General features: G+C 38.8%; 2 protein-coding genes and 1 pseudogene across 7 annotated transcripts; 2 read left to right on the top strand and 1 right to left on the bottom strand.

The window, feature by feature from the left end:
• Window positions 1-1697: 1697 nt before the first annotated feature.
• Window positions 1698-3084, top strand: LOC148725055 (uncharacterized; annotated as a pseudogene).
• Window positions 3085-8239: 5155 nt separating this feature from the next.
• LOC111340031 (uncharacterized) lies at window positions 8240-11181 on the top strand. Its single transcript, XM_022946800.2, has 3 exons — window positions 8240-9474; window positions 10007-10247; window positions 10327-11181. Exons 1-3 carry the CDS (start codon window positions 8473-8475, stop codon window positions 10353-10355), a joined length of 1272 nt encoding a protein of 423 aa, XP_022802535.2. The 5' UTR covers window positions 8240-8472; the 3' UTR covers window positions 10356-11181.
• On the bottom strand, window positions 10406-25706 carry LOC111340034 (uncharacterized). Of its 6 annotated transcripts, XM_088729519.1 has the most exons (11): window positions 25465-25702; window positions 21608-21721; window positions 21110-21505; window positions 16577-17172; window positions 15617-15658; window positions 14650-14721; window positions 14318-14383; window positions 13632-13679; window positions 12968-13093; window positions 12380-12434; window positions 10406-11939 (listed from the first exon to the last, which is right to left on the bottom strand). In XM_088729519.1, the coding sequence occupies exons 3-11, from the start codon at window positions 21501-21503 to the stop codon at window positions 11881-11883; spliced, it is 1458 nt and encodes a 485-aa protein (XP_088585645.1). In that variant the 5' UTR covers window positions 21504-21505; window positions 21608-21721; window positions 25465-25702; the 3' UTR covers window positions 10406-11880. The 6 variants fall into 6 exon arrangements, with proteins under 6 accessions (XP_088585645.1, XP_088585642.1, XP_088585643.1 ...); XM_088729516.1 differs by lacking the exon at window positions 21608-21721 and having other exon boundaries at window positions 25465-25706; XM_088729517.1 differs by lacking the exon at window positions 21608-21721 and having other exon boundaries at window positions 16586-17172; window positions 25465-25706.
• Window positions 25707-25722: the final 16 nt, after the last annotated feature.

Raw genomic sequence — 25722 nt, 5'->3', positions numbered from 1 at the left:
TAGTTTCTTAGGTGACACAGATCATTTAAAATTGTAAGTGTAGATCGATCATAGTGATGACGGTTCCAGATGATGAATAGCATAAGAAATCGAAATATAAGGGACTTATAATCCTCAAACTTTCTAGATTTAAATACCGCACCATACTGGAAAAAGACTACTGGAAGTGCCTTCTCTACGACGAACAGTAACAGACGTACTCTATGTCTTTACACAGTTGTTTTCTTTTACACATGCCTTTGTGAAAAGTAGAGGTCTTTTTTTACCTACTCATATTAAAGACACTTTGTGTGTCTGAGATTCTGACAACTTTTATAGACTAATATTCTAAACAATTGAAGTGTAAAATTTGTATCATTAACTCGACCCACTAATTCAGCAATTCAACAATTCAATATTTTGCCTATTTAACCCTTTCCAAACAAATGCAAATAATTGAGAATTTGAAAGCAGTGACTGACCAGGGTAACATCATGTGGTCCAAAATGGGACAAACAAAATCTACAAGCTAAAAAGGTCTATGAAGGGAAACTTTTACTGAAAAATAGGCAATGATGTGGAGTAGAGCTACTGCTCTTTCAGCGGCTCTTTTAAGTCCTTTCTGCAATTTGATGACAGAATTCAGGAGGATGTCAAAGAATCCATCAGCATGCTGTGCAATGAAGTATCTCATCAGCTTGGGGGTGCACATGGGGGACCTTGTTCCTCTTCATAATACTCATAGAGGGCTGACTGAAACTGTAGTATTAGCTTTTCAAATGATTTTTCTGGAGAGGAAGATATGGGAGACGTCAATTGTGCTATCGAGAATTCATAAGGCACTTATTCCCTTGGATATAAATGCAGCTAATGCTTGTTAAAAAATAAGAATAGGACTGTTCCATCAGCAACATTTGCCCTGAAAACAATCTAGCTCTTGTACTACAGCAAAGCTCCTTTCCCACACACCATTATCCACTCTCACATTACCACTGTCATCCATCACAATGTTGCCATAGTGAGTCTCCATGATACTGCGTAATCCAAATGCACTGTCCATTCTTTAAAAAGGCATTTTCATGTTCCTCTCAAACTTCCCAAGATGGCTGAAAGCCTTACAAGAGATGCAGAATCCTTACCCAGATTCTCTTTTGCCTTCTGTATTAGATCACACAGTCTCATTACTGGAATTTAGAAATACTGCATATCTAGAATAAGGTGGGATTTTTAAAATGGGAATGATGATGACTTAGCATGATAAGTTTCCAAATTGCAATTATTGTAGGAAATAAGGAGGACCAAAAATCAAAAGGAAAAGAATCTAGAGTGAGTCTGCATGTATTATTTCAAATGCCACTTCCCCCTTTGAAAACAGAAAAAAAGAGATACGCAATTAGCTTGATGAGAAGAAATGGGAATGATGATGACTTAGCATGATAAGTTTCCAAATTGCAATTATTGTAGGAAATAAGGAGGACCAAAAATCAAAAGGAAAAGAATCTAGAGTGAGTCTGCATGTATTATTTCAAATGCCACTTCCCCCTTTGAAAACAGAAAAAAAGAGATACGCAATTAGCTTGATGAGAAAAAATTCTATAATAACTAACTCCTCTGTTATAATAATAATAATAACAATAATAATATTAATAACAATAATAAAATAACAAACAAAGCACTGCTACCTTAGAAAGTTTCGTCTTTGGAGAAAGCCTTGTCTCATGTTGTATTTTTGGACTAAGGAGATTCACGCTGCAATATTTGTGATAAGTGTTAATACATGTGCAACTAAGGAAATAGGTAACAATGAACAAGTAATCTTACTTGTACATTCCCAGAGGCAATTGTAGCAATACCACAAATGTACCTATCTTTTCGCTGGTGCTTTGCATTGTTCTGGGACTCTCTTTAATTGAGGATACTTTCTCCAGTTTTGCGGCAATTATTGCACCACTTCGTTCCTGTAACGATGTAATGTATGTTAAGTTAATTTATACAGTTTAGCCTACGTCTTAGTTCTCGGATGTGTTCGTCACTTCATTCGATGTGTACTTGGCTTGTAAGATTAAATGTTGTGTTTAAAGACTCTGGTGCTTCATTGTCGGTCTTAGAGAACACCTTACATGGTGTCAGGAATGGGATTCTGGTTCCTACATCCATTGCCATCGCGGAATTACCGCTCAGTGTACCGGAAAGCGTTCTTGATAGAAATTTACTCGCACGCACGTGGTCAAGCATCTCGATCCCGGTTGACCTGTGAACTGTTGTTCAAGAGGACATTCTCCGGTCTCTACTGTATTCCGCAACAGCCACCCGACAACTTCTTCACGAAGAATACCGAAAGACAACGGTAAGTGGAATTGTCTTGTGTCTTTGGAAGGAAATCCCAGCTGAAGAAATCTAATTAACTTCAAAATACTAAGTAGATACTAAGTAGGGCCGAGGGTAGCAGCGCCTCTGTGCAAGCACAAGAAGCCATCGCACAGCCAAATCTGGTACAAATCCCAATAAACATCCCATTGCCCTCAAAATTGGAGTTTGCAGGGGATTTGGCGACGAACTGGTAGCAATTCTACCGTGCCTAGAATAACTATAAAATTGCTGCACGTCTGAAAAATCCTGAAAACCCTACTAGATGTGTACGAAGGCTTAGAATTTTCGAATGAAACTGATAAGAAGGACATTGATGTTGCTCTCCAAAAGCTACAGTATTATTGCATCGGTGAGACGAACGAAATATACGAGAGATATCGATTTAACAAAAGGGACCAGGGGCCAAACGAATCTCTGGATGCCTACGCCACGGCACTGCGCACGTTGGCTAAGATATGTAACTTCCGAGTTTTAGAGAACAGTCTAGTTAGAGACAGGATTGTCATTGGAATAAGGGACTATCAAGCACGCAAGAAGCTTCTACAAGTCTCCAAACTCACACTGAAAGAATGCATTGATATGTGAAGATCATATGAGACCGCAACTGAAAGAAATTAATCAGGAGGAAGTCAGCGCCATTAGTCAAGCCAACGAGAAGACACCTCCGCCCCCCATAGGAGAGAGAGAAATCCGCTGCAAGTTCTGTGCCAAAACACATGTTTGGAACAAGCTTAAACGTCCTGCATGGGGTAAGACTTGCTCTAAATGTGGAATTCAAAAACCACTTTGCGGTGCCCTGCAAAACCAAACTGTCTCCACCCGGTTTGGCAACGTTCTCCAAACGCCCCACACCGAGACATCTCCGCAAGCCAGTGCTTGCAGTGGAAGACTCTAACTTGGATGAATGTGTTAGTTGTGTCGACGTCAAGAAACAAGTCTGTGCTGTGGAAAAGCCTAATCACAAAGACAAACTGCTTGCGGTAACGCTGTTAAATGGTCACCGAGTCCCATTCCAACTGGATACTGGTGCCACAGTGAACATCTTACCCGAAGAATCCTTCAAAGAAGTATACGGTGAAGACAGTCTACCCCTGCTGGACAATACAAAAGTAACTCTTGTCATGTACAACAAAACGGAGGAGAAGCCAATTGGCAAGAAACGTGTTCAAGTTGTGAACTCTAGAAATGGAAGAAAATATAGCGTGGAATTTGTAGTTGTAAAAGGGAAAGGCAAGCCCCTGCTTGGTTTACGAGCCAGCAAGCAAATGCAACTCACATCTGTGGTCCGACAAAACGTGATGGCTATTCAATCTGAAGAACCTTTGCAGAGCAAAACACCACTTACGACAGAATCTATTCTCGGAGAATATGCTGATGTATTCAGAGGAGAAGGAAAGTTGGAAGGTGACCTCCATCTAGAATTTGACCCGAACGTACCACCAGTTCAACTCCCAACAAGAAAGGTGCCGATCGCCATTAAAGAAGAGCTAAGAGAGTAAATGAATCGCTTGGGAGGCCTTAACATCACCACACCAGTAAATGTCCCTGCCTCCTGGATATCAGAAACTGTCGTCACCCTGACGAAGAATGGCAATGTCCGACTGTGTGTGGACCCCAAACAACTTAACCAAGCCCTCAAACGCAATCACTATCCTCTGCCCACAATCGAGGATGTCCTTCCTGAGCTCTCAAATGCAAGATGCTTTACTGTGTTAGAAGCCAAAAATGGTTTTTGGCATGTGTCCTTAGACGAGGAAAGCAGCTACGCAACTACATTTGGCACTCCGTGGGGTAGATACAGATGACTTTGAATGCCATTTGGCATCTTACCAGCCCCTGAAGAATTCCAGCGAAAACTGGATCAGACATTAGTAGGGCTAAATGGATGCAAGGCGATCGCTGATGACATTTGGATGTTGGTATTTGGATGTGGAGCTAACGATGATGAAGCAGTAAAAGACCACGACGACAAACTCATTGCTCTCCTCCAACGTTGCAAAGAAAAAGGTGTGAGGCTAAACAGGGGAAAACTGCAGCTTAGGCTCAAGGAAGTCGCATACATGAGCCACGTGCTCTCTGCAGATGGGCTGCAACCTGACCCTGAAAAAGTCAAGGCAATCAAAGAGATGCCAGCACCGACTGACAAACAGAGCATCCGAAGTCTCTTAGGGATGACTAACTACCTGCAAATGTTTGCTCCGAGACTTTCAGAGGTCACGACTCCTCTACACGAGCTCACCAAAAACGACAACGAGTTCCAATGGGATGAGCAGGTTCATGGTGCAACCCTGGAAGAGACAAAGAAGATCCTCTTGACGACTCCAGTCCTAGAATACTTTGACCCAAGTGCCACACCCACACTGCAATGTGATGCCTCCATGCATGGCCTGGGAGCATGTCTAATGGAAGACGGACATACAGTCGCATATGCATGCAGGTCCCTGACCCCCGCAGAGGTCCAGTACGCACAAATCGAAAAAGAGTTACTGGCCATAGTATTCAGAATGGAGACGTTTGAAACCTACGTTTATGGAAGGAAAGTGCTGGTCGAATCTGATCACAAGCCCTCGGAGGCAATCTTCAAGAAAAGCCTCCTGAACGCACCCAAAAGGCTACAACGACTGCTCCTTAGACTCCAACGCTACGAGTTTGAAGTCTCTTACAAAAAGGGAACCTCCTTTCTTATGGCTGGTCCCCTGAGTCGCGCGTATCTGACACCTAAGGAAGCCACTGAGGATCAGGAAGATGTCATGACAGTCTCAGATACTAAGTCTCCCACTGTAGAGCTCTGTCTACCACTGGAAGTTCAAGACTACTTTCCATTCAAAGAAGAACTTACTCTCCAAAATGGAGTTATTTGCATAGGAGACCGTGTTGTCATACCGTTTCAAATGAGAGCTGAGCTCAAAAGAAAGCTACACTCCAGTCATCTGGGAGTACAAGCATGCTTGAGACGGGCACGGAAAGCGTTCTACTGGCCTGGTATCTACAAAGAGATTGAAGAACATGTCTCCAAGTGCCAAGTCTGCAATTCATACCACCAAGGGCAGCAGAGGGAGCCCATGATCTCACACACAATACCGTCGAGACTGTGGCAGGTCCTTGCCGTTGATCTTTTTGAGCTCCAGGGCCAGGACTACCTTGTCACCACTGACTATTACTCAAATTTCTTTGAAGTGGATAAACTTGTTAGTGAGACATCTAAAGAAGTAGTTGAAAAGTGCAAGCCTCGTATGGCAAGACATGGAATCCCGGACAAGTTAGTAAGCGACAACGGCCCCCAGTTCAGCTCACAGGAATTTAAGACGTTCAAAGATTTGTATGAGTTTGATCGTGTAACAAGCTCCCCCACCTACCCGCAGTCAAATGGCAAGGCGGAAAACGCGGTAAAGACTGCGCAGCGAATCATGCTCAAAGCCTCAGAGGCTGGCAATGATCCCTACTTGGGATTCCTTGACTTTCTTAACACCCCCACTGAAGGACTAGGAACGTCTCCAGCTCAGCGCCTCTTTGGCCGCCGTACCAAAACCCTCCTACTTACCTCTGGGAGACTACTAACACAACCTGAATTTGACACCACTTCCCAGCTTCTTCAGGCCCAGAAGAACAAACAAGCCTTCTATTACAACAATGGCACCAAAGAACTCCGGCCACTTGAGCCAGGGAACACCGTACGTATCAATCCACCCAAATATAAACAACAATGGACCCAAGCAACGGTTGAGAAGCAAGTTGGTGTACGCTCATACCAAGTTACCATTGACGACGGACGGGTGTATCGCATGAACCGCCGACACCTGCGTCTCACAGCTGAACTCCCCTAAACAATTGTCTCCTGACATGAAGATACCTAGCTCCGAACCTGGTCCCCTGCCCTCGACCAAAGTTGAACAGGTACCACCAGTCGTTGAATCAAAGCCCCAAGAAGTGGGCAGGCCACAAGCAACACCGAACCCTCCAGATGCTGACGAAACGAGTCCAGAAAGACGTAGCGCTCGGGGAAGAGTCATACGAAGACCAGCACACCTCAGTGACTATACATGCTGACACTTACCTATGTTGTTTATTTTCTCCGAACAATGACTCTAGGAAACGATTTAGGTTTCTCCTTGTTTATTCACTTATTTATTTTTTCTCTTTGATCAACGGAGGGGGATGTAACGATGTTAATTTATGTATTTTAAGTTAATTTATACAGTTTAGCCTACGTCTGAGTTCCCGGATGTATTCGTCACTTCACTCGATGTGTACTTGGCTTACAAGATTAAATGTTGTGTTTAGAGACTCTGGTTCTTCATTGTCGGTCTTAGCGAACACGTTACTGTTCCTGGCTGATAAATAGCAGATGTTTTTCTGCCAAAGTTATCCACCGCTTGATAGAGTCGTTCCGGTAGGTGGAGTAGAGAAGACGTATGAGATAACTGGGGTGTCTCGAGGGGGAATTCGTTTGTCAGCTTTATTAGCTTCGTTTCGGTGACGAAGGCAAATGATCGAACATTAAACATGGAGCTTCCATTGTCCCATACGTCTTTTGAGGCTCTAGTTTTTCCTGATTTAGCACATTTCTCTCGGTATTTCCCGGCAACTCCGCCACTAACATAACATAGAACAGCTACAGCTAACAAAGTCAGACTTACGGGCGGCTTCAACATGCCGAAAAACAAAATGTAAAATAAAAGTATGAAGGTGTAAACTAACACGCTGTAGGGAAACTATAGAACAACAACTTCTTTAAGTTTTAGCCTTAGAAAATTTGAACTTTCCTTAGAAACTGAGAAAGATTAAGTCGCACTCGGGTTTTCGATAAGAAAGTGTTATGATCTGAGTGCACGTGCGCAGACGTTCGACCCCTGTGTGTGCGCGCGCTGCAGGCTCCCCGTGGATTGCCAGGTTTCTCATAATCCCCCCTTCCAAGTTTGAATAAAGTCTAAAGTCAACCAGTCAAGATGTAAATTAAGTCGTTCCAAATTATGTTTACCTTAGTTTTTGTAACTCTTCCTATCAATGTCTGTTACAACTTATTAAACAGTACACGAAGGAAAAATTGACAGGATTGTTTACTTTCTTAAAACATAAAGGATATAATTCAAACAAAACGTGACTTTTTTTCTTTTATTTTATTTTCGGAGGCTGACAGAATAAAATTGTTCCGATTTTGACGAATGCGGTAAAGATATGTATTTCTTGCAATAGAATGCCCACGGTGGTGACGTTGAAGTGAAAATTGAAAAGGAGGAAAAATAATCTCGTCTGATTTGTTATGGTAAGTGCTGTACATGACAAAAAAGATTATGTTGACATTTCCTTGATTTTCACCTTGGCTTCTACAAACAGCTACTGCATTCATTAGATAGAGATTTATTCAAACGATTGAACCTTCTTGAATTTGGACAATGTTACGGTGTCTTGATTTCTGCGGGTACTTAAAATTTAAAGAACTAAACCTCTAATCACTAAAAAGCTAAGGACCTACGTAAAAAGGCGCACTTTCATGACGAGCAGAGTTCAAGTTTTGATTACGAGACAGCTGTCTAAAGTTATCTCAAGCCCGTGGATTGAAACGTTCGGCTAAATGATGGCAGATGGATGATGCCAACTCAGTCTTTGGATCATTTTGAAAAAAATCATCATTTCTGAGAATTTCTTGAAAGGCATCATATATTCATACGGTAACGTACATTGTAATTTGTTTTTGGCTACATTTCGGTCCTATTGGGAGTAAAATTGCCAAATCATAATAAGCAAATGTTTCTTAAATAGCTCGCAATTCTGTCTTTAGTTCTAATAATAATCTGATTGCAAAAATGGAAGTGAACGCCAAAACAAAACGATCCACCTGATATTGTTCTCAAATTGGTAAATTAGTTATAAGATATTTTGTCCCACCGTTCATTACATTGCTAAAGCTTTTCCAGAATAGTTCTTTCTCGAATAACTAGGCATTATTTTATTAAACCTGTATTTCATTTCAATTTTTTCTTTTTAGAGAGAAAATTAGAAAACAGCGACAAGTTTATCCAAGAAGACGTGGTTTTCTGGAAAGTATTATTTCATGCAAAAGCTTAGGCTTTGCATTCTAGATGTTTCATTTAACGCTCTATTCGAGGTGTTAAAACAGTCGCAATGAACGGAACTAATTATGAACGGTCGGATATGACAATTGACAAAGGAGGTCAATACAGTAGGGGCTTTCTGTTCATCTTGCCAATCATCTTCTGCGTGATTTTTATTGGAAATGTTCTTCTTCTAGTTGCGATCAAATCATTCCGCGTCCGACGAGTTCCTGATCTCCTTGTTGGTTCATTAGCTGTTGTAGATCTTTTAAATGACTTAGGACCTGTCTTAATATCGATCGTTGTGTTTCAAATCGATCACCGAGGGTTTCAGAGTGGACGCATAAGTTACGAGCTGTGCCAGTTTTATAACTGGATTTCTTCTTTTCTTCGCTTGTCAGCTTCGTTTGTGGCGTCATTAATGGCTCTAGACTGTTTCTGTGCAACCTTACAGCCGATCTATTATCGGACCAAAGTCACATGTGACAAGGTTACCAAACTAATATTTTGCGTTGTGTCGTCAGCGGCATTTATATCTGCGTTTCCCGCGATGGGCTGGGGAAGAGTTCTAACTCACAGGGGAGTTTGTTCGTTCAACTTCGACGGAGGCTTCGCTCAATTTATTGCCATATTAGGATATATTCAACTCTTAATTGTTCTGTCCTGTTTCGTCGCCGTTGCAAGAAAAATGAACAAATATGAAAAACGATTCGGTGGGCTTCGACGAGGTAGGACGCTGACCTTTCTGAATGGCAGGCTACAAGCTGTGGAAATGCAAACAGCAAGTGAAAGGCGAATGTCAAATATTGAAGAAAATGGCATTCACGGTAATAGCAAAAGCGAAAGTACATACAACACCACAAGAGGAACGAGTGTATCGGCAGAAGACGACGACAGCGACAAAATTACACAGGAAAAATACGAACAAAATACAAGAAGAAGCAGGGAATCAATATCAGATCATGGTGTCAGTCGGTGCCGCGTCAACAGGCATGTGAAAGAGAGCCGTCAGTTCACAAAAGTTCTTGGATCAGCGGTATTTCTATTCTATGTCAGCTGGATGCCAATCATTGTAAGCCTCCCTTTAATGCATTTACATTTCGTTTTTGTAGCCAGTTAGCCTGCAGTGCAGGAGTCTTGGGGCGAGTTAACGGTGAGAAGCTCGCGATCGTTTATTCAATCGGCCATGTTTGATTTGGAGCTAGAGTGGACTCTGGGGGCAGGGGGCTGAGAAAGGTAAAAAGTGATATTTCCTGTCCCACCCCTTCCCTCTCCTTCTTTTTGACCGTCGCTCACCCCTTTGTTACAAATTTCACTCTCCCAAGCCTTTCTCTACTCGAAAAATAAAAAAAATGGCTTTTCAACAAAAGAATACTGAGCACCAGCCCAACAAAATGACACCTCCTCTGTAGGCTACACGCCAGTTAGCCGAGAAACATTTCATTCATGTCAGGAAAGAGGGGTAGTGTGAAACGAAAAGGGGAGGATGGGGGGGGGGGTGGGGGGCAAAAGGTCGACCAATAAAAACTTATACGAATTTTTGTTTCATTCAAGCCGTCAGAGTTGGCACATAACAAAATAATTCTCGGTTGGTTTATCCACAGTTTACTATCACCGAAGAGCTAGCCACAGGTCATCATCACGAGGTTCTCCAGTCCCTGTCGGCCCAGATGTCTCTTCTGTGTTCTATGTTCAATCCTTGGGTGTACTGTGGTCTGTCTCGTCCGTACAGGGCATCTTACATCCGTGCCCTTAAGAGGCTTGGGAGAGTTTGTGGCTTTTCCGCTGCCAGTCAACACGACATCGTAACAATTGTTGATACTAGCAGCCGGTTCAGAACTTCTAGTGAGTAAACTTGATTTTTCTCGTGGCAACAATTTTTACTGACTGAAACATTGAAGACTGTTCTTTGTCTTTCATACAGCACGACGGATATTTCCAGAAACAAGATAAAGAGGTCAGCATAGCCTAGTAACTGCTCAAGATCAAGAAATTCACTTCCAAACGGTGTACAGATATCATTTTAATTTGTTTTAAACAAGAAAAAAAACCAACAACAACAACTAAAGCTCAGTTTAGGGTCCAGCAGGGACGTGTAACCATTTTAAAAAGATCTTATTTCAGCCTCTTTCCTTTAAATATCTCAACTCTCGACACTTTATTGTTTCACGCTGGAAATAGTGCGAAATGGGTAAAAAATATACAGTCGACTGCTTAAGACACTAAATTTCGAGAAAAATAGTTGTAGCGATATTGGACACTTTTACCGTTTACGTAGAATTTGCGCTCTCTCAATAAGTAAACATCATGTTACTATCAAATTATTCTTAAAACCACTATTAGCTTAATGTCCCTCGAATGTCCATCATAAATACATCTACAAATATCCAGGGACGTGTAACAGTTTTAAAAACATCTTATTTAAGCCTATCTTTATTTTAAATATCTCAACTTTCGACACCTTAATTTATCAATTGCTTCATACTTGAAATAGTGCCAAATGGGTAAAAAAATATACAGTCGACTGCTTAAGACACTAAATTTCGAGAAAAATAGTTGTAGTGATATTATAAACTTTTACCGTTAATTGTAGTGATATTGTAAACTTTAACCGTTAACATAAAATCAGTACTAAAGTCAACATGTTACTATCAAATTATTCTTAAAACGGCTATTGGCTAAATGTCCCTCGACTGTCCATCATAAATACATCTACAAATACCCATTTATTTACTTTCTACCATAGATGATATATCAAAGAACTATTTCACGTCTCCTGTATTTGTCTCTAAAATCTCACTAGGTATAATGTTTACATATATATATACTACCTAAAATCGATATATGTTCATACTTATGTATATATTATAGTCGATATGGTTGGCTTGCCTCCTTGGGATGAAGATTTAAAAGCCGCAACGTCATAGATGGCATTTTTGTGCATTTCAATTCATCTATGAAATCGCCAAATTGCAATTCAAAATTGATGCTCCAAATAAGAAAAAAGTAATCTTTGCTTTTCTCCATGAATCTGGACGCTATTTTTTTTCAATTTTTGGGATAATCATCCATTATTAAAAATGTCCACATACAATCCATTAATCTACGAATATGTACAAGAAATCACAAAACCTTGATGCAGTTATCGGACAAAGTATCAAATACATATTAACAAAAACTAATGGCACGTGTTACTCAAGCACTCCATAGAAGGCCTTAGGTAAAAATCTTTGTCGAGGCTCTAGAGCGCAAATATGGTTACTTTTTTTACAAGTAGGCTTTAAAAAAAAAACTGGTTGGGATAAATTCCACGTGAAATGTGCATGAAAACTGGATGTAGACTGCGCTTAGAGGTGCCATTTTGAGCACCTGCAGGTATGCGTCTAGTTTTTAACACAAGTGAAAACCGACGTGTATATTAACTAATTTCCTCAGCCAATAAACTTGTCCGGAGCAAAGATGGTATTCCACGTTGCATTCACAGGAACAAGTCATCGCGTGCCTCATAGAACTCGTCATTATCGGAATCTTCCGAGTCTTTAACAAAAGATAAGTAAATTTTAAACTTCCCTCAACGTTTCACACATGTAACAAAATCTTTCAGTGGATATAGGCGCACTACTGGTTTTCCCAGAGCCTCGCACTTCAGGGAGCTCAGTGGAACCTATTAAATAAAATGCTGGGGAGTAACCTGCAATGCTAGGTTATCATTCCCTCCCAGGGGAGAAACAATAGCCCTGATCATTCCATGTTACAGAAACCGCTAAAACGAAGTCACTATCAAATTTCTCTCGTTTGTGTTGAGCCTAGCGACTAGTTTTCTAATTTTGGGCAAATCAGAACTTCAACAGATTAGAAAAATAATTTAACGGTTACCCTGAATAATAATAATTAGTAGTTTGGAAAATTCAACGTCTTGTATAAAAACTTTTTAACTCTTTTTGACATTTAATCCGCTATAGCTGCTGAAAATTTACCTGACTCTTGGGGAAATGGTCCTGGCTGCTCATCAACATCTAGTTCAACCTCCTCCTTAAAGATAAAACAAAACTAATTGAAAATTTCAACATTATTTCTTTGGAAATATGGAGTTAATGACTATTTGATTTCATTAATAAGGACTATAAATTCTCGAGGAGCAAACTTATAAACTTCTATATTTTAGCTCATTCATTAAGAAAAGCTGCAGCTGTAGTCTAGTCAGCTCAAAGAGACAATTGTCACTTTTCGTCAAAGTAAGGATACACGAACGTTTTTAAAACCTTTTACATTAGAGTATCCAGAAATTCGGTAAAAGATCTCTAAATTAATGCAGCTGAGTACAAAGGTTTAATATGGATACATAACCTCGTTTCTTCAATTAAAGATACCCTCGGTTTAATCTAACATCGAGCTCCCGGCTATATCAGCACCAGTATCAATAATATTCCGAATTTTAAAGTACCAAATAGGGTAACGCCAAACAGCTTGGATATTGTGTAACACCAGCCACTTTGATGCCAAATCCCGCCGTTTACGCACTACAGCTACGAATTAATTACCGATCGCTTAAGAATTGCTCTTACAATGCTATTATCAGACGCGTTGTCCTCCTCTACAGCTGCACTGCTTCCTTCAGAAGCAACATCATCTGCTCTCCTTGTTTCCAACCTCGACCGTATGGCCAGCGATAACCGCATCAGGCGACTCTCCTGAAACAATCAATACACAGACGTTTAACTTTTATTAATTTCGAGAGTTATGGAGATTCTTTTCGGAGTGCTACCACTCCTGTACAGTTAAATAGGGAAAAGAAGAACAACTCTTTACTGGGTTAATCATGTAGTTACCCTCTTGAAATAAAGAACATTGTATTGTATTGTATTGTAGAACAGAGAACCACAAGGAATGACATTGTCAAGGAAGAAATTGCCCCCCCCCCCCCCCATGCTAAAATGTTTCTTGTGCAACAAGAACGCATTGAAGATACAAATTACCAGTAAAAAATATTTTGGCACTCCTTGAGCTGCGATTAACCAACCCAAAAACACGAACCAAACCCAAACTCAAATACATGTAAACACAAAACATTCAATCAAATGTCGGTAACTATTACACAATTAATATTGGTCCCTGCGAAGAACTAGGCTTCTGCATAAAAGTGCTGAGTCAATTCCTAGATTCACATGTCTTACTTCCATGAACGATATATAGAGCACAATACTGAAGTAATCAAAGTGCAAACTAAACCTCGAGTATCCTATTTAACAGCTCCTGTTCTTTCAAACGTCTCCTCAACTGAAAGGAAAGAAATAATAGTCTTCAAGTTAGCAAACTTCACCTTCACCTTAACTTTAGACAATCACTCTTGTTAACATTAACAGTCTTAAACTAAAATAAGATATTTGTCTCATATTGCATTTCAGAAGACTAACTTTAAGTAAATATATTAATATGAAGACTGAATACCCATTTGATTAAACTAAATTGTACTCGAAAATAAGCCTACTTAGATGTAGATTAAACAACAACGACCTCTGATTAAAGCTGTGGTAATATGGACGCTTACAGGACGATTGCAGCAATGATGGACTATTTATGCTTTATAATTTTAACATGGCCCCGAGACAAGGTGGAATAAATAAAGATATTAATAATTCATTGCTCAACCTCGACGTGATTTCTTTTGTTTTATTTCCCCAAGCCTTTGAACCATTTTAGAGTTTTAATATATCAAAAATGGCTTAGTCTCATTTGTTCTTCTGTAATTTAGCAAAAAAGAACAGTGATTAGGGCGTCTAATTAAAATCAATGAAGGATTTTCAGAAGTGATTGAATGTTCCTCAACTGAGAGCCAAAAGGTTATTTAGGATCTGCTAATTAAGGATCTACACAAATGGTGTTTCTGCTTGATCGCAAAATGCTTTGTCTCATACCTCTTCATTTTCCACCTGCAAACGATCATTTTCAGCTTGTAAATAGGCACAAGGCGGCCTGGATTCCTAGAACAAACCAATCATAATTAAAAGAGTATACGGTCCTATAAGTCACAGGTGGTAATATTAAACACAAATACGGTAACGCATTAGAATATAGGTACTCAATGCTAAACCATTGCAAGGTCAGAGATATTTCAAACCAGTGAAGACACTTTTCTCCTCCCCTCTGAAGTTAACATCGATTAATTGGCCATGACAATGAGTCTAAGCATAAAATTGCCTAGAATAACTCCATATACTGCCCCTTCAACTCTTCACTCTCAACATACCCTAAAAGTTTGCCTACACTGGAACAGATTTTCTCGGAGAGTATTACAAACTGACTCCATTTCTCTTAGTTTCTAAAGAAGATAATTAAAATATCAAGTTAGGCAATTCAGAATAAGATTATTCCATATGATGTGCTCTTTATTCTATTATCATCTCATAATTTATTGTATTTCACATTGTATGAAAGCCTCTTTGTTACAAGTAGCAAAAAACCCTTCATTGAGTCAATTTTATTACTAACACTCATACTTTCACAACATACTGTTCCACCCACACCTGCACAGAACAACCACTAACAGAAATTTGGTAACAGTAAATATCAAGAACACAAGATGATTTCAAAACAAGTACCAATTACCGCCAATCCCATATAGAAAAGAATAAGAGGAAAAAAAAACTACACAAAGATTCACTCTCAAGACTGGTGCATGGTGCAAATATGAAGCTTGGAATAATTATATGGCTGATGAAAGGGACTGTGTAACCATTTTAACCTTTTCATTCCAAAGATCTCATTAGTACTTCTCTTTACTGTCTGCCTTACAATTCTTATAATTAATTTTTAGCTTGGAGAGTTGGTTTTGGGATCAACTGATTATCCCATAATTGATATTTTTCCTAATTCTCATCCCCTGTCTGCTTGATATGGTATTGATATTGTAAAGAGAAATTCTGAATTGGTCACTCATGGGAGTTAAGGTTAAGAAAATCTTTTATTTCTCTTTGACACTGTGCATGCAGCTTCATCCAAACACTTGGGAAAAAGGAATTGCAACTATTTGAAGCTTTAATAATTACACTGGGTAAGGTTCAGGCATGTTACCTAGAAATTTGTCTTTATTCATTCGGTATACTAACGGAAAATATCAAGAAAAATAATGAAACAGTTTGGATCACACTTTATGTATATTCATTTAATACTACAATAGAAGATGTAAAAATCTTCCTCTGAAATTGCTAACTTACCCTTGTTAAAAACAGGTTATCTTTCGTTGAGGATTCTAATTCCTAAGGAATAAAAATCATGACAATACAGATGAAGTTTAAGAATTGCAACCATCAGAAGAATAACAATTAAATTATGATTCATTAACCGTATGGTTTATTGTGACGTGAAAACCTTTCAAGTCTTCAAAGAAAACTGAGGACTTCTTTGTGTTAATTCCAGAAGTTTCATGATAAGAGTATTAAATCCCACACTGCTAAAAGTCCCATGTTCAATAATGGTGAAATTATCTCATCTATTCACTGGTGAGTCCTGTTCAGGTACAATCAGACAATCAGCTAAATTGATCATTTTGTACCTAAAAAAGACCTAGTAAGTTTAATACTGGCTCCCAGAAAAACAACCAACAGGTAAAATTTGAGTCCCTAGAAGAAACACGTGTATGAACTTGGCCCTATTCAGATCAACAAATTATGTGTGTAGGTAAACCAGGTTTACCTTGAATGAAAATCCGAAACAAAGAACTGAAAGACTGACTTTTCCATAGGTTTCAAGTCGATACCATCTTGTATTTTCAATATGTGTACTAAATTTGAGGTCAACAAACATTTGATTTATTCAACAAATATCTGATTTATTCGCTCTGACGAAGGGCTAACACTCGAAATGTCAGCTTTTATAATTGTAACGGTGGCTATTTCACCATTTCAACTTTGCTGATATATTTAAATTATTTTGTTACCCCCACCGACGCAGCCCCAAACAGTTTCTTTAGAAACCATCAGCCTTTAAACATCTGATTACAAAGCTTCTATGAAGTAATAATTTGAAACAGTTTTTCACAAAACAGCTTTGAAACATGTTCTTAAGAGGTTTGATATGTCTTGAAATCCAGACAAAAGCCTCATGGCTCAGTTTGCTTTTTCTTTTTTTAAAATAAGGATTTAATTATTAAAATAAACACAACAGCACCTTATTACCTGCAGTACCTCTTCACAAAGACCATTATTTTCCCTTGCGTCATAATGTTCCACAGGCCTGCCAGTTTCATTCTCTGGGACAAAATCCACTTCTACTGGGTCATTCAGGTTTATTGGCCTGTTGTAGTGACATCCTGTTGCTAGTGAAGGGGAGTTTCTATCAGTTGTTGCTCCTTCAGGAGTAGTTGGTCTAGCTGAGACACTTTTTAGCACCTGACTGTGATGTTCAGTTTTTCCAATGTGCTCTGGAGTAGTAGATAATGATGACATCTGGGTGTAAGAGTTGCCTTCTCCTGAGAAGAACCCAGTATCTTGACTTTCATTTCCTCTTTGACAGCCATCAGCATTCCCCACAGCCCTTTCACTTGACTCTGGAGGGTGGAGACTAGATTGAGCACATTCATCACTAAACTCTCTCCATGGTATGGAAGGTAGATTTAAATGAGACTGACTACCAAAAGTACCCATCCACATTTTCTCCTTAACATCAGGCTTAACAGTGCTTTGTAGATCAGGCTGCCGATGTTTAGTTTTTGGAATTGCTCCTTCATGTTCTCTTGCACTTGGGTCAACCAATGGCAACTTTATCAAAGGATCTGGAGCAAAAGAAGATGAACAGCCTAAGTTGGCACTTAAAGATACAAAAATGAGTGAAGTGAAGCATTGAGTTAAACATAAAATTTGTGGATAACGATCAATGTATCACTATAACAATACTACAAACTGTATGCTACATTAAAAAGCAAATTTTCAAACATGTACAATGTAGAAAAATTAGGTTAATATTACCTCATAAGTATGTATAATAGAACTAAATGCTGTCCAATCTGGAAATAATTGGATGAAAAGAATTCTGAGGACAGCCAAAATTGGCTGTAGGCCCAGTCCAACTTTGCTGTCAGAGGCATCTTTTTCATCCAATTATTTCCAAAATTGGACAACAGGTAGTCCTTTTACTTATAAATTTATATAACTAGTCAGTTGTAATTGGGAATTGCTCAGTCAATCTATTATTAGTCTGGCTGGAAACCAGCCAGAGTCAGAAATTTCAGTTGCTTTTTCCTTTACAGAAAATTACACAATAGGTGCTGTGTGGCACTTTGTGTAAAGTAATGTGGTTGACACAGCCTGGGAATGAATTGAAGTTTTGGCATCAAATGTATTCCGGCTTGAAATGCTCAGAGTATTGTAACACTGTTCATGGGTCATGTAAGAATAGTGGATCATTTTTGTACAAATGAGGTGCTCAAAATGCTTACAGATATACACACTGTTCACAATGGACAATATGCCAAGTGCTGTTTTCAGAATGGGTCCTTCTGTAAACTCAAAGATATGTGTCAAGAATGCAAAAAGAACTTGAATAAAACTCTAGTGAACTCAGTTGAATTTGAAAGCTATTCAAATGAACTGCTGAGTATTAATTCTTGTACAAGCAGGTGCTATATTGAGAACTTGTCTGAAGAGCCAAGAAATGGGTAGCATGATTTACTACAGTTGCCAAGATAAGTCTGTTGTGTCTAAAATTATTTTGCTTTGGATTGATCAGAACTCTCTTTACTCATAAACTTCTGTGGTTAGGGAAAATTGTTTCAAGCCTGCAGTGAATGTGTACCCCCACCGACGCAACACCACAGTTTCTTTAAAAACTTTCACCCTTTACTCTTGATATGCAAAGTTTGTTATTTTCATCATATCACTAGAACACATGTACCTGTGTATTAATGCGGAGAAGACTAAGAACCAAGAAACATTGACAAGAAACAACTGACACATCAATTTTTCAAAAGAAGGACAACTAGGAAACTTTCTCAAAGATTTTGGTAAAAAAGCACCATCATGGTCATCAAGACAACAAAGTATTAAAAGGTATTCTCTTGTTCAGAGAGCAAAGTAAACTAGCTATGCTTGATGTATAAACAAAGTATTATTATTTTGGGCCCTGGAACACTTCTGATAGCATATTTTACCATTGTTAAAATAAAGGCATGTGTGAGGTTACACATATATAGTTGATAATGATTGACACGTCATTGTTTTCTTTAACTAGCAAGGTAAAAAGGCAGCCGGGAGTTAGGCAGGATCCCGCTGATCCCACCAAGGATCCCAGGTGGGAATAGCAGGATCCTGCCGATATAGATAGGATCCCACCTATCCCGTCTAGGACAAACATGCAATCCCGGCTAGGATCCTGCCTCCCACCCAGGATTACAGGTGGAATAAGTGGGATCCCATCTGTCCCACCTGGCAATCGTGGTTGTCCTGCCTAGGAATCTACCTCCCACCCAGGATTTCAAGAGGAATAAGAGGGATGCCATCTGGAGGTTAAGGTCATCCTGACAGGGATCCTTCCTCCCACCTGGGATTCCAGAAGTATAAGTGGGATCCCATGTGGCCCACATGTGAAACACATCTCTAAATTAATTTTAAGAAATGTGATTCCAGCTATAGTCCTATAAAAAAAAACCTCTTCCATTGTTCAAAAGCACAGAACAACCATATAAATCAGAAATAGATTGCAGTCGGAATATCAGAATATCTTGAAATTTAAATAGACAAATGAAAGTTTAAATGTCGTACCATACAATGCACCACTAAATCTGCTGGTTAGATGTATATAAATACATCTTTAGTACTCTAGCTGTAGACATCCATATCTGCATGAATGGGGAGACATCACAAAGGCCTCACATCTTAGCAAAAAATGCTAGCAGCAAGAAGTTCAGTCCTGTTCTTCATGACACAGGTCTTGCAGTAATATCATAGACCACACTTTTCAAATCTTCTTTGTTATTTCTTTAATTAAGATTCAGAAAGTCAAAAAATTCTTCTAAGGTAATAAACACAAAAGACACCGAACAAGATGCGAATCAATGGAAGTGTTAGTGCAGGCAGAGTATGACCGTTAAACAACAGCATTACATTTGTGCACGTGACTAGAGGCTGATTTAGTGCCCCACTTAAATGTTGTAACCACCATTGATTGCAAGTCATAGGTTTTGCTTTTTGTCAAGAATCCTCAGTTTTCCGGTTACAATGATAACAAAAATTTTCTGAACAAAAGAAGGAATTGTCATTTAGTGTTATAGTTGAGACTTGGAACAGCCTATAGATTCAACAAAAGCATTTGTATCAGTGTGATTATGATTGTTATTGCTTACAAAGCAGGTGAATTTAAACTTGGTAGCACTTGGTGAGTACAACATCATAATAATAATAATAGCAACAATAATAATAATAATTTGTTGACTTCTAAGGTGCAATTTCTATGCATATATATTCAAATGCGCCGTAACATAGCTACCCCCCGATTCTGAGTAAACAGGGCAGACCACATCACAGTAATCTCCTGAGTGGCTTCCTTAACGTCCCCTGCCTAACCAAATTAACTAATTAATAGATGCAGGAGACGGGACCTACGGTTTATTTGTCCTGATCCGAGAACAACAGACCGGCACTCTAACCAATTGAGCTAACCGGAAGGCGGTAAACATGTGTTTCTCTAAAGGCTTCTGGCTCTTAAACTTCAATTGGAATTAGGATTTTTTAAACCACAATTTGGAGTGCAATTGTATGTGCCAAAAGTGCATTTTAGCCAATAATTATACCAATTTCTACCTTGTTTACAACTGTGCAATTAGGGTATTTTCAAATTCACCATTTATTTTGAAACTTTCCAAGAAAAAAAAAAAGGAGAAATTGTCTTTCTTTAAGTGTTATGGAATACATTATTATGGAATGAACCAAGGCATTTGTATCATTCTAATAATGACCATCATTGCATATAAAGCCAATGGATTCAAACTTGGAAGCATTTGGTTCATAAAACTCAATGTGTGCTTCTCTTAAAATGTCTAGCCGTTGAAATTCAAATTGAAATTAGGATACAGTTCAAAGTGTGATCATATGCACCAAAAGTGCATTTTAGTCAATGAATTTACCAATTTTGAACTGTACTCCTTTGTGTACCTCACAATAGTTTGAAAATTCACCATTATAAGTTTGAAATTCTCTAAACAGCTGAATTAAGCTATACAGGAGTGCAAGCTATTTTGTTCTTTTGTGGTATAAGAGATTTCTATGCTTACTATGCTGTAGTCTCACAAAATGTTTCCTTGGAAAAAACATCATATCAAGTGAAGTGCAGTTTATCAAGATGGAGACCACTGAAACTTTTAGGAGAGTCCTATGTGAGGAGTTAACCAGGATTTTGTGTAGGATGTTTAAAATTCCTATCTGGGATCCCACAGTAGACTTTAGAGTGGATATCCACTAAAATAGGCAGGATCTCACTCAAGAGAGTCCAAGGATCCCAGATGGGATTGACAAGGTCCCACTCAGAGGTTGACCATAGACCTTGGTGAAACTCCCTCCACCCTGAGGGGTGGTCCATAATCCCAGGCGGGATCCCAGCTGAGATCCTGGCCAGGAGATATCTGGGATTCCATTCAGGAATGGCAGGATCCTGCAATATGCTTTCACCTGGGTACACATATATGGCAAAGTCACTACTCACACAAAGAAAAGGCTTACCTTGTAAAGGAACATTTATTGGTTCGTTTAAGCCCTGACTAGGGTGTAGGTTTCTCTGCAGTGACCTCTCTGCTGTTAGTGACCCACTGCAATCTATTTCATCCATAGCTGTAGGATCAACCATCATTTCCCTTTGATGAACAGCCAACAGATCTTCAAGTTCCTTGGACAATTGAAGCTTTTTAAAAATTAACTTCCACATGTCCAATGACAATGCCTGGAATTTCCCTTCATAATCGCTAACAAGCTCACAAACCGATGCAAAAGGAGTATCGCGCATATACAAAACAATTGCTAGTTCCTCCAAAGGAAGTTTTCGTGACTCTAAAAGCTTCAACAATTTTGCTTTCAAGGATGGAGTCACATCCAATTGTTGCCTATCCTCTGGTCCCATTTCTAAACAAAATACAGCAAGTTCTCATTAGAGACACTACACCAACAATAAGAACCAAATTGCTACTTAAGGGGGCAAGCCCTCCACCAGGTTACTATTCCCACCAGTTTAATTCCTTGGCTGCACTTTGTATATAGCCAACTTGTCTGCCTTCTGCTAGCTGGGATTTTGAACACTGTTTATCTACAATATTTGTTTCCAAGCTGTTTGTGTTGTTCCTGAAATGCAACATTGGAAAGTGGTCAATTAAGTGTACATAGATACCTACACTAAAAATTAGTATGATCACTAACATCAAAAAAATTACATCAAAAAAATTACATCCTGCAAAACATATATGTTTGTATACATCATAGGGTAGCATTCTGAGGCCAATGCTTCTTGGAATCTATGGCAATGATTTACCATCTACTCCAAGAAACTGTCTAACTGAGAGTTATGTGGATGACACCAAGTTATATATGTCAATTCCGACCCCAGGACTGCGGAGACACCATATCTGCTATGAATGAGGACCTTGTCAGCATACGAAACTGGTGCTTTGATAAAGGCCTGCTCTTAAACCCTGACAAAACCAATTTAATTATATATGGAAGGAGACAGGCGACTGCAAAAGTCCCGGAATTTCGCCTTAAACTCTTGGGAAAAGATCTTGAACCCACAGAGACTGTAAAAGATCTCGGAGTGATTTTTGACAAAAATCTCACCTTTAACGAACATGTCATTAAAACTGTATCCTTGTGTATGTCCACATTGGGACAAATAAGTCGCGTAAAGCACATATTTAGGAGAGCTATACTGATTATTACGTATGATGCACGATCCTTTGCAGTAGATAGTGCTATTTATGCAATAGCGAAAATCAGACCTGAAAAAAATCAGGCCTGTACGGGATTCGAACCACTGACCTCTGCGATACTAGTGCAGCACTCCACCAATTGAGCTAAGAAGCCAACTCGGAGCAGGCCGTTAAGTTGATTCATAATAAACCCGTGATGATAAATCAGATACAATGAATATATGTAGTTCCTATATTTATACCGCAGTTCAAAATATAGGAACTACATATATTCATTGTATCTGATACTGATTATTACTATCAATTCCTTAGTATTTAGTAAATTATATTATTGTTCGTCAGTTTGGGCGAATACCACCGATAGTAAAATAAAGAAGCTGCAAGGCATACAAAACTTTGCTGCTTGAATCGTATGCAAAGTTAGGAAATATGACCATGTGTCTCCTTCTCTTAAAGGCTTAAATTGGATTCCCGTTAAGTCAAACCTTTACCTAAGAGACACCATCATGGCTTTTAAGTGCATGATGGGTCTTGTACCGGAATACGTAAGTAATAAGTTTATTCTCAGGGGTAGCATTACTGGTCGAGTGACCCGCAGTTCACGGAACTTGAACATTCCACTCTGTAAAACAGCAACTGGCCAGAGGTCCTTTTATTATCGCATTGTAAGTATTTGGAATACTATTAGCCATAAACTTAAATCAAGTCTTAGTGTAGCTAGTTCTAAACGTAATCTTAAATCAGACCTTTTAAAAAAATTCTTGACTTGATTTAGCCCAAGTTTCTGTTCTTATAATTAAGTTATACTATAGTTCTAACACTCCATAAATTATTTTTCGTGATTGATATTCTATAATGTATATAGCATTACTCTTTTTAACCATTACCATTTTTTTTTTTTTTTATTGTTACTGCTATTGTCTAATCATCATTGTCACTGAAACGCCCCTTTGGGGAGTTGTCAATAAAATATTGTGTTATTGTATTGTATCATATTCAATGGTTTAACATATAATACTGTATATACACAGATATGTCTGAGTTGCATAGTATCTTCCAAAGGTCCAATGGGACAAGGAAAAATATCTTAAACAATCAAATAAGGGATTTATTATTCCACTATTATTCCAGTTAAGTATATTACTTTTAGTTTGCAAAATATGTCCTACAACCTTATCTGTGCATCATATGGATTGCATAAGGAGTATATAAAAGTAGAAAACAACACACACGAAAACATTAATAAAAAGGGTTCTATAGACTTGACCAAGAAAAAAATTGTGCTCATTTGCTGTACAGTTGGCTGTCCAACAATTGTTGATGGATAGAAAAATGAAAAATGTTGATGCTCCACTGATATGTCACCAACACTTCACTGTTAATTCACTGAAATTTTACGTGATTAAGGATTAGAGTGAATGATTACACTTCTTAATCAATTTTCCTCTCGCTGCATAGTCCAGAAAATCTAGAGAAAACTAGCACAGAACAATACGCTTAGCTTTCTCAGAGTCACGATGGAATGTACGGAAATGTAACTTCCTGAAACGTACGAGTATACATGGATATTCGTTACAGATTTCACTACTTGAGTGCGATAAGAAAGAATTGACTTGACTTTGATTTTGTACTTAACATGTACATACACCACGGTGAACTTCAATGTGCTGTAAACACCCACTGACAAACGCACGTCCAAAATCTAACAACCTTATATAATAGATGATTACATAGCCGTGTTAATGTATAAAGTTAAAACGATCTGTGCCCAAATAATATTAAGAACTTGTTTGACATTAATAATAATAGATATAATTTGACAGACAGACAGACATCTATATTTATACAGGATAGCCCCTTCAGTGTAGTAAACACTGGTATCAACGGGGGTCCTGTTACCCACCCATCCCACCCCAGGGGAGGACATCCATCACACAGTAATCTCGTGCGTGGGAAATTAACGTCTCCTGCCCCTAACCCTGCAGGAGACGGGACCTCCATTTATTCGTCCCTATCCGAGAAGACTAGAATATCTAACCATTTCTTGATGTTAAAGAAAGGAAGCATATTCTTCTCAGTTAATTTTAAGACCCTGAGTGTTGGTCCGGCCGGTATTGAACTCTCGACCTCCCGCACAGCAGTCCGGCGCTCTCCCAATTGAGCTAACCAGGCGGCGGTGAAACAATGATTTCATTATTCTCAAAGTAAGCACAACACATTATAGTAAGCACTCTCTTAGGTACTTAGGTCCAGTAATCTGGTCTAAGTTAGATGGAAAAACAAGAACACTAAGAATGCTACAAGAATTTAAAAGTGCTTTACATACATTAGATAGACAAAGTTTAATCTCCTCGGACAATTGCAAGAACTGTATTTTATGTAAATCTTAATATTTTATATTATCAGTATTGTAATTCTAATCTTTTAGGTAATTTTAATTACACAGGGTAGGGTAGTACATATATATAGGCTCAACTATACGGGGCAGGATTGCATATTTTATGCGTTTTATACGGGGGTTTCATTAATTTTTTCAGCAGGAGGGTAACTGGTTTTCACAGGCAGGCAAAACTTTTTGAACTAAACTTCTTTATAAGATAAACCTTCCTCCAGATTGTTAAACCAGGTGGGCAACACCGTCCTTACAACCGGTGAATTTGGCCAGTGCCCAGCCCTTAATGAAACCCCTGTTTATATCTATTAGATTAGTTTAGTTTAGGTGTCCTTATTTAGTGGGAAACTGCTATTGATTTGACACATTAATAAAGTTTATTATTATTATTATTATGATTATATTCTCACGCTGCTCACAATTTCACAGTGTATCTCTAAACATCCTTGTAGGTATTCTCAAGTATTTGTATGTTAAACAGTTCTTAAGCTGTTTTCCTTGACTCCGAAAAGGCTTGCACAGTACTTAGCGCACTTAAATCAATACTAGTTCGTTGAAGAACCTTCGCCAACTTCCGAAGGTTATGCGATCGAATATTGAATTAGGTTACGTTCACTTCTGTATATTGAACTTTCGGAAGGCCCGAAAGAAAAATATACAAGCTGGCAGATACAAGCACGCAGTTTATATCGAATTATCGATAAAAACTTGATCATTTGCTCACTTACATATACGCGGTAAAATTGGAGAGATACAATGAACTTACGTACCGATTGATGAAAGTGTGTGGGAGCTTCTGTCTGCTTTTGTAGCGTTTATACACGGTTGAAACTCAAGCATATCCTAACAGTGTTGAGTACCCGGAACCAAAGACAAAAATTCCGGAAGAAACCAATTATCTCCACTGTTCCACGGCTTTTCAGGGCAGAAAACTCCAAGAACACGCTTGTAACTTACGGTAGATTCGTTTCACGAATGACTGACTGAGAGTGGACTTTACCTTCATCATGACGTCACGATTCTCCTTC

This window comes from Stylophora pistillata, chromosome 8 (assembly GCF_964205215.1).
Source record: "Stylophora pistillata chromosome 8, jaStyPist1.2, whole genome shotgun sequence".
In the NCBI taxonomy this organism is placed as follows: domain Eukaryota; kingdom Metazoa; phylum Cnidaria; class Anthozoa; order Scleractinia; family Pocilloporidae; genus Stylophora; species Stylophora pistillata.
This window is presented reverse-complemented; position numbering and strand designations above follow the sequence as displayed.